Source organism: Pygocentrus nattereri, chromosome 7 (assembly GCF_015220715.1).
Source record: "Pygocentrus nattereri isolate fPygNat1 chromosome 7, fPygNat1.pri, whole genome shotgun sequence".
Classification (NCBI taxonomy): Eukaryota; Metazoa; Chordata; class Actinopteri; order Characiformes; family Serrasalmidae; genus Pygocentrus; species Pygocentrus nattereri.
In genome coordinates this window covers 4,820,405-4,835,953 of record NC_051217.1, presented here as the reverse complement: position 1 = coordinate 4,835,953, position 15,549 = coordinate 4,820,405, and the positions used below count along the sequence as shown (strand labels likewise).

The 15,549-nt window shown below is 39.4% G+C and overlaps 1 protein-coding gene across 1 annotated transcript; it reads left to right on the top strand.

Annotated features, from left to right (window-relative positions):
• Window positions 1-1,661: 1,661 nt before the first annotated feature.
• Window positions 1,662-8,773, top strand: alx1 (ALX homeobox 1). The gene is made up of 4 exons (XM_017695149.2): window positions 1,662-2,330; window positions 4,217-4,473; window positions 5,642-5,770; window positions 7,919-8,773. The coding sequence occupies exons 1-4, from the start codon at window positions 2,099-2,101 to the stop codon at window positions 8,255-8,257; spliced, it is 957 nt and encodes a 318-aa protein (XP_017550638.1). The 5' UTR covers window positions 1,662-2,098; the 3' UTR covers window positions 8,258-8,773.
• The last annotated feature ends 6,776 nt before the right edge of the window (window positions 8,774-15,549 follow it).

The window sequence follows — 15,549 nt, the reverse complement described above, 5'->3', positions numbered from 1 at the left end:
ACTGAAGAAGGTGGGTGGTTGTCTTCCAGAAGGTTTTATTGGTGGGATAGTTTTGTAGGTTGTGTTGACAGGTCTGTGTTGAAGGCCCATGTTAAGCCTTTCTGTGTGCAGACTGGACGCCTTTGTGGTCAGTGGGAAGTGTAACGCTTTAATAACTTTGGTCTTTTTCGTCTAAATAGAGAAGCACAAATTTGAACGAACCCCCCGAAAGCTTCTCGCGTTTTCTCCTCAGCGTGAGGCCCTCGCGGCGGCTCGGTAAGCCCCGCCCCCCGCTACTATAGAGCGCTGCTATTTATTTTCATTGGGTGTGGAGTGGCACCTTCTAACCGGCGCACGGTCAGCGAGCGCTTAGCCGACCGGGCTGGATATGGCTATCCTGGCAGGTGGTGCGAGGCGCTGCTAAATGAGAAAGAGCGTCTCGACGTGTGCTCTCTTTTATAAAGCCTACTCATATGACACTTTCCCGTTTGAAATCCAATCGTTCAGGTGCTCTGCGTGACGGCTCACTCTGACCGAGATGCTGACACCACGGCGCCCGCTTTAACACCGCGGAGCTTTATAAACCGAGCAGGCCCACCTTCAAAGACAGCGCCTCTCTCCGTGTCCGAGTCGGAGTCCGAGGTTTCCAACACTGTTATTAAGTCATTGTTAGGCTGGATTGGTCAGTATATCTGGATGGACTAGCACTGACCAACTTCTAAAATATCCACGCGCTCGGTTTCTTGCCTTGGTGCGAGTTGCGCGCTGACGGGTCGCTGATCTGGTTTAGCTCTTCAGCGGAATGTTTGTGTTTATGCCACGTTATTTTATTTTCACAACCAGAAAGCGTCTCGCTTCCACACTGTCCCTGTAAAGACTCCGTGTTGTTAAGAAACTGCAAACAATAGTGTCTCATAAGGATGTCATAATGGCGTTATACGCCAATATAACGTGCAATGCAAATTCCAGCCTTGAAAAGCTTTGCAATAAATAACAGCTGACGTGTAATATTTAACACATTTGTATTCCTTTAATACGTTACATGTTAATCATAATATACACTTTTAAACGAATGTGTTAAAAAAAACAACTGTCTTCAAAAATATGCTGTCCTCAGCTGGAAGAAGGACAGCGTAGTATTGCTTTTAACACTGGAGGTATTGAAATATCTCTCTACGCAGTTATAAATGACACGTTCTGGGTTACTTTTAACACAATGTGTTCAATCAGAAAACAGTTTGACACAGAAAGTGTTAAAGGTTAGTGTGTTGTTGTTGACACCACGTTTAGCATTGACGTCTCTTGTATGTGTAAAGTGTGCTCACAACTTATATCATGAAAAAGAAAATGACTGAAAATGGTCTAGAAAGCGCTTTGGAACGACACCCAAATGATTGATTTAACATTCCGAGGTTCAGAAAGTTGAGCTAGGCTGTAAACCAGAGTTTAAATAGGTCTGAGTATTTATTAGCCATAAATGTCTCTCTGTGAAATAAACCCAAGTAATAAATACTGGGATACACATTCAAATGATAACGCAAAAGGTACGAGTATGAGTGTATAATAATAATAATAATAATAATAATAATAATAATAGCTCTAAGTAAGCTCTTAAATAGTTTTGAAATCATAATGATACTATTAATGACAACCGCAACAGCTAATAATGATGATGATGATGATAATAGTAATAATAGTCGTTTTCTGGTAGTATTCTTCTTCTTGTCGTTCATACAGTAATATTATTTTTTCATAATAAAGCTTGTGAAGTGGCCACAGTGTCACCTGCTCGGCTGGTTTATTCTCAGCGCGCGCGTTAAAGCCTTTAACCAGGCGCTTAAATCCAGAGGAGTGAGTGATGGGAAGCGTAATTAATTCTCGCTGGTGATGACTGAGAGTTTGCTGAGATTCTGAGCCTCTGCCCCATGGGTGGAGTTTCTCTTCTCCATATTCAGGAGCTGGGAGGCTGCTGGGAGCCCCCTGCGCTCGGACGTATAAAGAGAGCCCCTTAAGGTCCCTTTAAGACGAGACAAATGAATCAGCTGGTCCAAGCACTGCGAAACAGCCAGACACCTATGGTGAGTTTCGAGGAGCCTGAGGAGAGAAGCGAGGCCAGCGGATGATGATGATGATGGAATACATGACGGACAAGTTCCCCATGAAAAGTGAAGCGATTAAGGGCAGTGAGTTCTACATGGGAGCGGGCAGCACGCTGGAGCAGGTGATGGAGAGTTTAGAGAGCGTGCAGTACTACGACAAGACTTCACCCAAGTGCGTACACTCCTACTCCCTCCAGAGCAGCGAGCAGCACAGCAGAATGGACAGGGCCTCGCCGTGTGACAACCAAAACAGTGAGTGCGTCACGCGGCTAGAACTGTGTACAGTCTGCGCTCAGATTATAGTCAGTGTACGTTTGAAATATGTAGTCTGTGGTCTTACTGTAGTCTGCACAGGCTGTAAACATACAGCATATGATCTACTATAGTCTATACATGTTAGAAACGTGTATATGATCTTAGGGCCCAGGTTATAAACACAGACCATCACACACTAGACCATACGGATTATACACATAGCGTCACACTGTCTATTGTCTATGGTTTTACTGTAGTCTAAGTAGGTTATAAACACACAGTGTATGATGTTATAGTAAGTAATAAACACACAGGCCTAGTCTATGATCTTATTATAGTTTAAATGGGCAATAAAGTCTATAGAGTCTATAATTTTACAGTATACATGGGTTAAATATGCAAGCCACGATCTAAAAGTCTACACAGGTTGTAAACGTATTGCTTATGACTGCACAGTCATGGATTATAAACATACAGTCTGTTGTTTTACTGCTGTCTGGGTTTCCATTCTAACACTGTAGTCTATAGGTTGTAAACATATACTGTATAGTTTTAGTTTACTGGGTTAAAAAAAATGAGTCTGTGTTTTTTTTTTTTTTTAATAGTCGGTTAAAACATGTAGCCTGACGTCATACTACAGTCTGTAGAAGTTAGAAAAATATAGTTCGTAATTTCACTGCATGTGAAACAGGTTTCAAGTGATTTTTTAAAAATGATATTTAAAATTATATAACCTATATATAGACTCTAAAATATAAACATACATTCAGTTATTCTAATGTATTCTATAGAAAAATGTATATAGACTCGTAGTTATGAACATATACTCAGTAATTGTAATATAGCTTACATTATAATATATATATATATAGACTTGAATTATGAACATACTCAATGATTTTAATATAGTCTACATTATAACGCATAGGTTATATATATATATATATAAACTGTAGGTTATAACCATATAGTAAGTGTTATATTAGATAATATAGATAAGATTAGTTAATATAGCTGAATAGCTTTTAAAAATACATGCATTGTCAATATAAAGTTTAAGATCTACACCGTGTCACCTTTCTCTTACATTTGGTGTGAGATGTTTGGTGATGTATTCCAGTCAAATGTCCAGTGATGTCTGAATGAACACCGGTGCTGAGTGGCTCTCAGCGTCCGTGTATTCACCTGGACTCAGATGAGCGCTGAGAAAGTTTAATACTGAGGATTTTACTGAAAGTCCTGAATTACTCGAGGCCTCACTGAGAGCCTGTCTGAATGCAACAGTCTGATTATTAATATTAGGCTATGGAATAAAAACAGGGAAACACTTTTTGTTTTGTTTTAATGAATAAAACTGTTACGATATTTTGCTGTTGCGTCGCGAGTTACAGAAGTTTTGATTTAGAGCTTTTCGATTCAGCAGAGACTCGGTGTTTTATTTAACGCTGTTACTGACTGCAGCTTTTACTAAACAACTTTTTAAATAATGGAACAAATTTACATAGAAATATGGCGCTATTCGTTTTTCCCTCTTTGGTGACGTCAGATTCAGAAGCGCTCCTCGGGTCAGTTAATTTGGTTTTGCTGTTAAGTTGTGTGAATCTCAGAGTTGCTGACTTTTTAAAGCTACGCTTTTATCCGCGCTCAGGAGTTTAAACTGCGCGTTGTTGAGTGCAGTGGACACACGCAGAGGACAGCGGGTTACACTCACAGGCCGTTCAGCGAGTCCGCTGTTTCCTTAAGAAGTAAAAGCAGCGAATGCAGATTGATCACCAATAATCCGTTACTGACCCCCGCGTCCGTCCACTGCGCAGTGGGTCCGCGAGGTGTTTCAGGTCAGGCTGCGTGGCCGCTCAGTGTGAAAGGCTCGTGTCTCTGCGCAGATCCCGCGTACCGCGCGCCCGAGGCGGACGAGGAGAGCTCGCGTGCCCCCGAGAGCCGCGAGCGCAGCGACGTGGACGAGCTGACGGAGAAAGCGGACAGTAACGTGTCCAGCAGCAAAAAGCGGCGCCACCGGACCACCTTCACGAGCGCGCAGCTCGAGGAGCTCGAGAAGGTCTTCCAGAAAACCCACTACCCAGATGTGTACGTGAGAGAGCAGCTGGCCATGAGGACGGAGCTGACCGAGGCCAGAGTGCAGGTCAGAGAACTGCAGCACCACATCTGCCCTATTTAACATTCACAGGCTCAAAAACACGGAGACCCATAAACGCAGACGCCTCACTGCGCACATTAGAACAGCACCAACAACGGCGCCAGCATTTCACAGCAAATGAAGCTGAACAGCTTCCACACATTCCTGATGCCTGTTAATAAATGAACACGGGCTTCTCCGACAGGCTGGGTTTGATTTATTTATTGTGATAAATGGAGTTAGTTTTTAGGAGCGCACGGAAAAATCTCTGACTTGACTTGCTGACACTGAAGACCACAGCAGAAGGCCGGCTTTCTTTTCTCCTTTCTTTTCTTTTTTCTTTCTTTGCTTTCTCTCTTTTTTCTTTATTTCTTCTTCTTTTTTTTTGTTTTGACGTGTATTCTAACTTCGTCCAGTCCCCTCCGTTTACAGGTAAATACGCACAGTTTATATTCTGCTGCCAAATTTATAAAGCCACAAAGTTTGAATGGGAATTCCACCGATTGCTCAGAAGTTCTCCAGAGGTCAAACATTTTAATTTAAAGTAACTTGGAGTGGTTTGATGTGAAATGGTGAACTGTAGAGAAACGTACTCATTTCTTTGTAGTGGTGGTGATGGGAACCTGGGGTCACCATGTCTACAACACAAACATAGCCATTTTATTAATCAGACTAATTAAACTGTCCAGTAAATCTGCACCTCTTCCAAGTTCTGCTATGTAATGTTGATAATAGTAAAATGGTAGAAATTCAGAAAAAAAATCTTTGGGTGTTTTAAGGATATTAAGTTTTAGACCAAAACTTAATTCTAAACGTATAGTAAAACCCAGACGTCAGCCAACACATCTGTAAGCCTTTCATGTAATAACTTTCTGTATAAGGGAGTTTTTAGAGGCATTAAACACTTCAGTTGTCCCTGTCATCAACACTGTGAACATTTCTGCCTCAGTAAGGTTCTCCTGAATGGAGCATTTCACACCAAACCACTCTGAATAAGTCTTTACATCTGAACCGGTTATCTGTGCAGAAATGTCAAAACTGTGAGGAATACATCTTCTAATCAGTGAAGATGAGATGAGTGTTGCTGGAAGCTTGTGAACGACTGTAATTGTCAATGTGTGTAATGAGTTCTTTTTGAATGGTGAGTGACGTGTTGTTGAACTCTGATGTGTAGGTCTGGTTCCAGAACCGCAGGGCTAAGTGGAGGAAGAGGGAGCGGTATGGACACCTGCAGCAGCCCAAAGGCCCTTACAGCAACACATATGAGCTCACAGCCTTACCCAGAACAGACACCTACTCACAGGTGAGAAAACTGCCCCTTATCAACATTTACTCCATAAAAAGTTTGTTCAGTTCAGATATATCAGAGACCTGCTGGGTTTGACAGAGGTTCTAAAGAATGATTATGTGTAAGTAATGCATCAAATTGTGAGCTAAACACTTTATAGCCAGGAAAAATATCAGTCTTTACCAAAAAAAAACAGAAAAAAATGAAATGAAGTGGAAAAAGTTTTGGCTAAACTGAAATATGCAGCCACCCTGTCTGTTAAACCTTTAATGTTCATCAAAGAGTCTTCTTTGGTGTAAAGAGTAAGTTTTGCCTAAATAATGATTTTACAGTTCTCTTTTCCAAACTACTGTTAAAAGGGCAGATTTAAATAAAGTAGTTTTGACAGTGTTTTTTTATTTTTGACAGTTGTTTCTTCAATTTTGCAAAATTGGCAATATCATAGCAGCTCTCTACCATATAGCATATAAATATAGTTTTATTTACCATCCAAAACCAACAGTGAACCTACAGTTATCAGAAAGGAGCGCTACATGTCAAACCACCCTAAATAACTTTGATTACATCTGAATGATTTAATTATGCAGAAAACTAAAAAAATCAATGCACTTCCCCTTTATAATACTAACAGAAGTGTGTTTAAATATTGCCGTTATTTTTGCTGCAAAACTGATGGAACAACTGTCAAAAATCAAAAACCACTGAGAAAAGTATTTCATTTAAACCACCTTTTTTATCAGTGGTTTGGAAAAGAGGACAGTCAAATTTTTATTTAGGTAAAACTTACTTTTTATACCAAAGAAGACAATTTGATGAAAATGAAGAGGAGTGATGCAAATGATTAGCTGTTCTGTGTTAACAAATCCTTCACAGGGATTTTCTCTCACTTTACTGCTGTCATATTTCATTGCATTATTATTACTTACTCAAAATCATGCATTACTCTGCAATCTTCATAAGAGGTCCAGGTGCCCTAAGTTTGTGATGGGAAAGGCATGTTTTGCATCATTCTTTTCACTAATCTAAAGAATGGAAACCCTTTAAAATGCTGCACAATGCATTATCTAACAGGCTGCAGTGTAATGAGCTATGGAGCAATAGACAATAAGGAGTGAAACAGCTGTAGGATCTCTGCATCATGAAGAACGTCTGGACCATCTAAGAGCTAGACTTATTTATTATGCTGGATGCAGCCATCACTATTTTTCTTAAGACTGGGGTCATATCTGATATTCAAAGAATATTATGTTCAGCCAATGTAATGTAACTGATTGGCCAGAGCTGTCCAGAGCTGTCCACAGCTGTCCTGATCTCTGCAATCATAATTGACTAATAAGCTCAGACATATTGTTTTATGATGGTCTGGATAGATTTTGTTCCTCAGTGAATCCCTGCATCAGTATCTGCTGTCTATTTTAGCCCTGGCTTGTCTCTTTTATGGTCTATCAGGTTTATCTGATATCATGAAGATGATGCTAAAATACGTTCTGTGATTTGGGAAAACAGAAGATCCCTTATTAGTGCCATATAAAACCTTCTAAAGTTCTAAGGATATTTAAGATGATATAAAACAGGTTGATTATGATTGTATGATTATATGATTCAACAACATCATCAACATCAACAACAACAACAACAATAATAATAATAATAATTATTATTATTATTATCAGTGATCAAAGAAATGTCATTTAGAGTGGTTTAATGTAAAGTGGGTCTTTGTAGAGAAACCAATTCTGATTTGTTTACAGTGGTGGTGATAAGAACCAGGGGTTGCCTGGTTTACAACACAAATATAGCTATTTTATTACTATCCAAATGACCAGCAAACCTACAATTTTCTCACATTTTCTAATGTAATGTAATTTTTAATGTATTTTCTATGTTAGGTAATGCTGGTTATGGTAAAATAGTAGGATGGTATGTCCATTTGGACAGTGGACCATGAATCTCCACCATGAATGGCTTTCAAGAAACACACTTTAAGGCTCAACTATTTAATGCAGTAGTTTCTCTGAGGGAACTTTTGGACGTCTGCTTCCTATCAATTTCCTATCCATACTTACTGAGTATCTCTAGAATGACCCCCCAAACCACTCTGAATGACTCTGTGGAATTCTGCTTAAGGTTTTTGAAGGATTCTTCATTTCTCACTCTACACAGATTCCCAACAACTTGTGGACGGCTTCAGCCCCTGGTGGCTCCGTGGTGTCGTCCTGCATGATCCCACGAGGTTCCCCGCCTTGTGTGCCCTCCCCGTATCCCCATTCTCCTCGAGCCCCCGAGCACAGTTACATGGGCTTCCCCAACCACCAGCAGAACCAGTTTGGTGTCAATCACGTCTCCCTCAACAACTTCTTTGCTGATTCGCTCTTGGCCCCAGCGCCCAATGGGCACGCAGCGTTTGAGAGCAAGCCTGAATTTGAGCGCCGGTCCTCCAGTATCGCTGTCTTGAGGATGAAAGCCAAAGAGCACACGGCCAACATCTCCTGGGCCATGTGAGCCCCTCCGTCAGACTCTCGTTCATAGTAGCCTTTAAAAGAGTAACTTTAATGTATTAATAGAGACACAAATGTGGACCTTGTGCTTCTTAAGAAGGACTCCCTGCTCTTTGAGCTCTTCATTGTCTAAAAGGATGATCCTTTCGAAGATCCTCAGAATTCCAGAACACCATCCTCACTCACACTTTGAACTACTTGGAAATAGAAGTTAGCTGTAGTTTATGAAAGAGTCTCTAGAAACACTTTATGATGCAATAATGTGCCTTATTAGCGCTGACGCACTTACGGTGATGTGAAACAGTGGCATGGTGAGCAGGAGGAGATTAACAGGATTCTGATTCTCAGGACTCGGAGCAGAGGTGATGTCTCTGACGTACTAACATTTTATTTGTGTGCTTTGAAGCAAAGCTGTGTTCAGCTCAGCACTGTGGCTGGCCTGAACTCTCTGCCACAAACAGAGGAGTACTTCATCCTCTGTGGTAACATTTTTTTTCAATAAAAATATTTCATGAAATTAGTGATTGATTATTTGCTACTTAATTTGCTGTTTATAATGCTTTCTTTTAGCCTGTATGGCTTTAGGCAAGGCGTTATAGCTTTTAGGTGAAGAAGATGATAAGATGATATGATGAAAAAACAAATAATAAATAAATAATATGATGGAAAAATATATAAATTAATTAATATGATATTTTATAAAAAATAATACAAAATAGCAAAAGATGCCACTATTAAAAACCGTTTTCAATTTAAATGTAAACATTTCAAATGCATTTCAGATCTCCTATTTGAAAGTTACTTTTAAAGTATTTCTAACATACATTTTTAGCACCAAATAAGCTGCTAATAATTTGGATATGATGTCTGTTCTATAAGGCTGTATGCCTTTAAATCAAGTATAAATTACACGTACTATAGTTACCTAAATTATACTTAACAATCGTGACACTTTTTTTTTCTATTTTACTGAATGATAAACTGACCAGGAACCACCAGCAGGACCAAAAGTATATTTTGCACTTCTACAACCAACGAATTGCTCTGCACTGCAGTGTAGTCCATGTAATTACTGAATACTGAGCCTCAGGGTGAAATTTGGCTAGGATTTTAATTTTAATACTTACATTCTACATGGCACAATGACAGACATGTGTATCTTTATAACTGCAAACTGAACACAGTCACAATTAAAGAGTTTCATTCTACAACACATCAGAGAGAATTTTCCTTTTTCCATGTTATAGATTGTTGGGAAATAACAGTGCTGCCAATGAAGACACGCTGACAACACCGAGAAAAGCCAAGTGCATCTCTATGCAAACTCTATGTAAAGTTAAAACGAATTTTCATGGGTTGAAAATGTAGCCAGAGGTGAACAGTAGACACTTATATTTACTCACTTCCAAATACTTTAGTACAGTTACATGTGAATTTATATTATTTCAGTGCGTAATACATTTGCTTATCATCTCTGTCAAAAAATGAAAACCTTAATCTTTGTAGTTTTGCATTTTTTATGTAATCTGAAAAACCCAGCTCTCGTTTACACTGTGTTATAAATGAATAGAAATGATGCTAAATTGCTTGGAATACAAATTTTTACATCAGCATGCAAGTTGGGAATGTTTTTTTCTACTGGAAAGTTACTTTTTTGGGGGTTTTGCAGAGAGAGGTCTTTGTTTAATAGTGGTGGTGTATTTGTGAGGAAAGGAATCTATTTTACTCAGTTCCTAATTCCTCTTTTAATCTTTTCAGGTGTCCACATTTAGTTCTATTTACTTTTTGGGTTTAGCATTTTTATGTCACAATCTAGCAGAAAAAAACAACACCTACCAAATCTCTGCTGACAGATGCTGGATACACGAGAAGCTCCTCTTCAGTTTAATTTCACTTTAGTTTACCTATTTAATGGGGTTAGTCTGCTACATTTCTGTACGTGGCATCAAATAGTAAGAAAGTAGGCATGTTTTTTCTTTAAGTAGCAGGTAACTTATCTGGAGCACTTAGCTCGCTCGGAGTTATCAGATTTAGATTATGACATTTGGCTTTTATCCCATCTCTACTTTCCGTTCAGACTGTTTGTGTGAGCATATAGTATATAAATCTGTTTGTATATGAATGTTGCTAGCTTGTGCTTTGTGGCAGTCTTTCTTTCTCTTTTGCCAAACTCCCAGCTCCAACCCCCATCCCACACACACACACACACACACACACACACAGTGTTCTTCTTCAGCAGGAGGGTCTGAGTCTTCCTCTTAAACTGTAAGATGGATGAAGCAGCACATGTGAGGAGTGCGATCCCACCTCGGGCCGCTGCAGACGAGATCCATCAGCGAGGCTGAATGGGTTTGACCCTGCAAGGTGAGCCTGAGTCATTAATACAGAAGCTCACACACGCGCGTGGGAGGAGACACACACTGCAGCCCAGTGTACAGTGTGTGCGCACACACACACATGCACACACTTGGATTTGTGAATTGTGGGGACATTACATAGACTTTTACATCGACTAAGCCTGAATCTAACCTTAACCTTACCCTAACCTTAAAACATGCCTTCTCCTTAACATTGAATGATTAACATTGAAGGAACCAGACTGTGGTCCCCAAAAGGAAGAAAGGTCTCCACAATGTGATTGTGTATAAATAAGCAGGTTTTGGTCCCCACAATGTGGCACAAACCTGGTACAGACTCTCACACACACACATATCAAACAGCCTGGCCCAGAAACCGAGCTGCTCAAACCATTTTTTGTGCGTTTTTTTTAGGTTAAACTCTCTAGACTCTGATTACGGAAAGTATTTCTGTGCCAATTCCTCTGCCTGAACTATCAGTATTTGGATTCATCTTTTGCAGTGGCCGCAATCCCAGAAGATTTTTTCTGTTTGGTTTTGGTCTTGTTGCTCATACTTAGATAAGCCTCTTGGCTTATCTACAGATCATTTATACTGGAGGTTTATTCGGTCTTGTAGGCAGTCATTAAATAAATAGCTCTACATGGTTTGGCATGAGTTCTCCAGCTGTAACACTCAGGTGTGGATTTATTGACAGATGGTGCAAGGACAGCCCTTTCAGGATGGCATTGAAGCACAGAAGATGCTTTGCTTTGAATGGCATTTTAAGCCCTATCTCTCCTCACTGAAAGCACACCAGGACACAATGCACATCTACACAGAATTACCCAACATTATAGTGTAAATCTTATACTGTGACCTTCAAAGTCAGAAGATCTCAAACCAGTGAACATCTATAGGAGAAACACATGGAACACCTATATGGAAAAACAGATCCAGAAAAAGGTGCCAAAAAGGGTTTTTGAGAGATGTTGCAGAAGAACCATTTTGATTCTTTAAAGATGTCTGAGTATATATAAATGGTTCTCCAAACACTCAACCATCAAAGGGTTGTTTAGAAGCCCAAAAGTGACTTCTTCCAAAGACCTCTTTTTGGCATGTTTATTTTCAGAGGTCACATACAATGGAAATCTGAATTTCCAGGGTTTTTTTGGAATAAAAGAGTTTAACAGTTTATATAAACACTGTAAAAGTAAAAATGTATAATTCATGCTCCAGTCCATACAGTCCATGGCCTATTTTAAATGAATTTTTCTGTGATGCCATGAAAACCCAGATCATTTACATGCATGCACGTATTTTGCCTATAGTTCTGCACAGTCCCACTGAAGTTATAAGGAGTGGGCTGTTTTGAATGAGGCAGAATGAATGAGCAGCCAGTCTACCAGTCTAAAAGGCACAACAACAAAAACAGCCTGTTTAATTTAAGAAGAAAAAAAATCATATACAAATGAAAGATCGCTGTTTTTGGTACATAAAACCACACAAAAATAAAATGCAAGAAAAATGCAGGATATGGGCCTTTTATGAGGGATGAGGGAATTGGCAGCACTGTCTGTAACTAAAATCAGAACATCAGCTGAAGGAATATCTTTTGGAAAAATGTTGCTATATCACTCCACTGCACTGGAATCTGTAAACACTTGTAGACACTTTGTTTTTTTCCTTTAATTTGTCACACATCTGTATACGTGAATTACATTATCCAGATGATAATTTTTCCTTATGCAGAGCAGAGATGTTCTATACGTCTGTGTTGGTGCATCAGTAGTAAGCGTTATCTTCCCCATGCTGTCCAGTGCTGTTCCTGTGACGTGATTACACGTCTGTTTTTCACAAGCACAAAGTTATATGTCAGTAATAATAAGCAATATGCACAACATCTCCATCATGAATAGCAGATTATCACTGTCAAAACGAAACCTTTGAAATTTTCCCTGCTTTTTTGGGATAAAAGGCTTTGATGTAGTATGTAAACATTGTTAAAATATTAAAACACATCGTTCCCCAGCCCAGACAGTCCATATATGGAAACTAAGTTACAAAAACATGATTTGTTTTTGTGATGTCACACAAAAACACCTTCACATCTACCTGCCTTTTCTGCATACAGCAGTTTAGCTCCACCCATTCACGCTTTTCAGTCAAAGTGTGTTTCTGCCAGGAGTGCTTTGTCAATGAGACACATCACAGCACAGCCAATCAATTACATGTAAATGTTACAAGATTTTATTGAAAATAATTCTTTATCATTTAAAAATAATATAATGGGAACATTTTATTTTTAATTGGTGTGAAAAAACAAACATGAAAAGAATGATGAGGTTTTGATGAGACAGCAGCAACATGCACTCTGACTGGATCTAGATAAAACATTTCTTAAAGCAAAAACCATTTCACATTTCACTAGGGTCTAGTTTCCACACCACTGGTGAATGTGGGTGTCCAGTTTGAACTGCCAGAGAGGCCTGACATCAGTTCATTGGATTACAATAGCCGGAAGGCTCTCTCAAATTAAATTAGGAAGGGGCGGTCTCCTCTGCTGCATTTCTGTGGGTATTCACATGAGCAATGACCCAAAAGACCAGGCAGGTGTAGAGTTTCTGTGGCCTAATGTGTCGCAGACAGCCTGCACTGGGAGAAAGCTGTGTTTATCAGCACTGAGTAGTAATACCTTTTTTTTTTTCAAGCAGTGCCTTTTGCTAGGCTCTGGTGCGGTTGTCAAGAAAGAAATCCAGTTTTTACTCTGTTACTCACTCACATCTAGTCCCGTACTCCTTCAAAAGGGTGTTTACAAGGGTATCTACAAATTACATTATATATTTATTAATATTTCAAGAAGAAACCTCTGCACCTTGAGTTTAAGGCTTGAGGTTTTACCCTTTTACTCACTAAATGTTTCAAAAGACTCATTTTTCTGTACTTGAATCAGTTTTTAAGTGACAGTCATTTTGCTTGAGCATGAGTGTTGGATTACTCTACTGATGGTTATGTGCTCAGTGTGATACTGAAGAATTCTGCTGGTATTGCAAGTTTACATGACACTTTTACAACAACAGCATTGTTCCCACAATCCTGGTGCTGGAGGTTTTCCCAAAGTTTTTCCCAAGTCACAAGGGTGAAAGCACATGCTTTCTCTGAGACACATGAAGCCAGTCAGCAAGTCTTTTTGAACTGCTGCTAATGCAACATCACTGGACAGCTCAACACATTTAGAGGAGAACACTAATTCTGTTACCAATTCTATTACATCAGCTAACAGCTGCCTGAGTTGGCTAGTGTTGCAATGGGTGATGGGTTGGTTATATAAAAGAATTACAAAAGCAGGACTGGTAAGCACTTGATAGGGCAACTCTTTCCTGGAAAGTGGTGTAATAAAAACTCAAAGGCTCATTGACTTTTATGCAGCTTCATGAAGCTCAACAAGGAGCTTAGCGACACTTACTGTATATTACTGTATATTATTCATCTATGAGCTCAGTCTAGGCCTCTTGGTGGGCATCTTGTCTGACCTGTTTTCTTTCAATCCAGGTGCTTTGTACATTCTCTGATTGACGTTTCTTCCGGGCCCCATCGCTCAGGAAAACTCTCAGCATGCAGAAGGCCCTGGTATTTTCAGAGCCTGGTGAGTTGGGGGCCGGCGATCGCTCTTCACAGTCAGACAGTTCAGTGTGTTCAGCAGGAGCAGCGCTGTGAGCTGCGGTGCTGAGCTTTGTGATTTATGAAGGAATTCCCAGAACCTTGTCCTGCGCGATAGAGGCTGAATGAGTTATTGTGTGTGAAGTGATTTTTTTATTGGCTTCTCACACACAGTTGGGCTGCATATTGAGGGCAGTATGAAGTCATATAGATCACACCAAGACGCCATAAAGCTTGTGTTGAAGATGTATGTGGACAGTGGTAAAGAAAAATATCAGGATGAAGAGCTAAAGGTGTTGAAAACAAACTGAAGGTGGTGAATGTTCTTCTTTTATGCTTTTAAAAATGAAGTGTCCTAAATGGTTCTTGGCTTGGACAGGCGGTTCTCGGAAGAACCTAAATCAATGTAGAAAAGGTCCAATGGAACCATCTAGTGAAAGTTTCCTTAGGGAATCAAAATTTATACTTATAAGGCAACAGTGCCCAAACTGTATTTCTTGGGGGGCCAAAGTATGATGTTTGCGGTAGACTGAGTGCTGAGGAAACACAACAGCTCACTATGCAACTAATTAGCTTTATGCTTGGCATGTTGCCAGTTCATGTGGGAAACTATAACCTTTAAAGAGCCTAAAATTGGCCCGAATAACTAATTTTTACATGATCATTTTCCAATGTTTCTTTATCACATCATCATTGTTTTGTTTCTGCATTTAACGAATCATACGAAAATGAACGTAGTTCTGATGTACAGAACTGTGGCTGTCCAGTACTGAGCCTCATTCAAAAAGCCTCCTTATAGCTTCAGATTGAGTAAATGGAGCTGAACAGCTGAACAGGGGGACAGATGTAAACTTAATTTGCTTGACAAAATAAATGCTGCATATAAATATCACTGAACCTCAAATCTAGGTAATAAACTTTTTATTTCCTGCTTTGACTATTATAACTCCAAACATAAGTGAGCTCCTGCTGGTGTGGGTTTTCTCACACTCAAAGATGCATAAAAATGCTACTTGAGTGTTATTAGCACCACCTGGTGAAGAGTCGAGATTATTCAGAAGTAAACAAATGATCTGTATATTGAAAAACACACTTTTACATGTTACTTCTGTTTTTTATACAGATAAAATGACAAATTGTTCTACTTCTTGAAAAGCATTTTATGTTGTTTTTATCTTAGCACTACAAAATGTTCAGAAAGTTTCAGAAAGCAGCCTTGACTAACAGTACTAAAAATGCAAAGACAAAAATGTAAAAGATTAATAAGAAGTAAAAAAATTGAGCAGTCCTATTCTGTAAC

Coding starts and splice junctions, on each gene's coding strand:
- alx1 (XM_017695149.2), top strand. CDS start 2,099: ATGATGATGATGATGGAATACATGACGGACAAGTTCCCCATGAAAAGT. Junction 4,474..5,641: donor TGACCGAGGCCAGAGTGCAG/GTCAGAGAACTG, acceptor TCTGATGTGTAG/GTCTGGTTCCAGAACCGCAG. Junction 5,771..7,918: donor GAACAGACACCTACTCACAG/GTGAGAAAACTG, acceptor CACTCTACACAG/ATTCCCAACAACTTGTGGAC.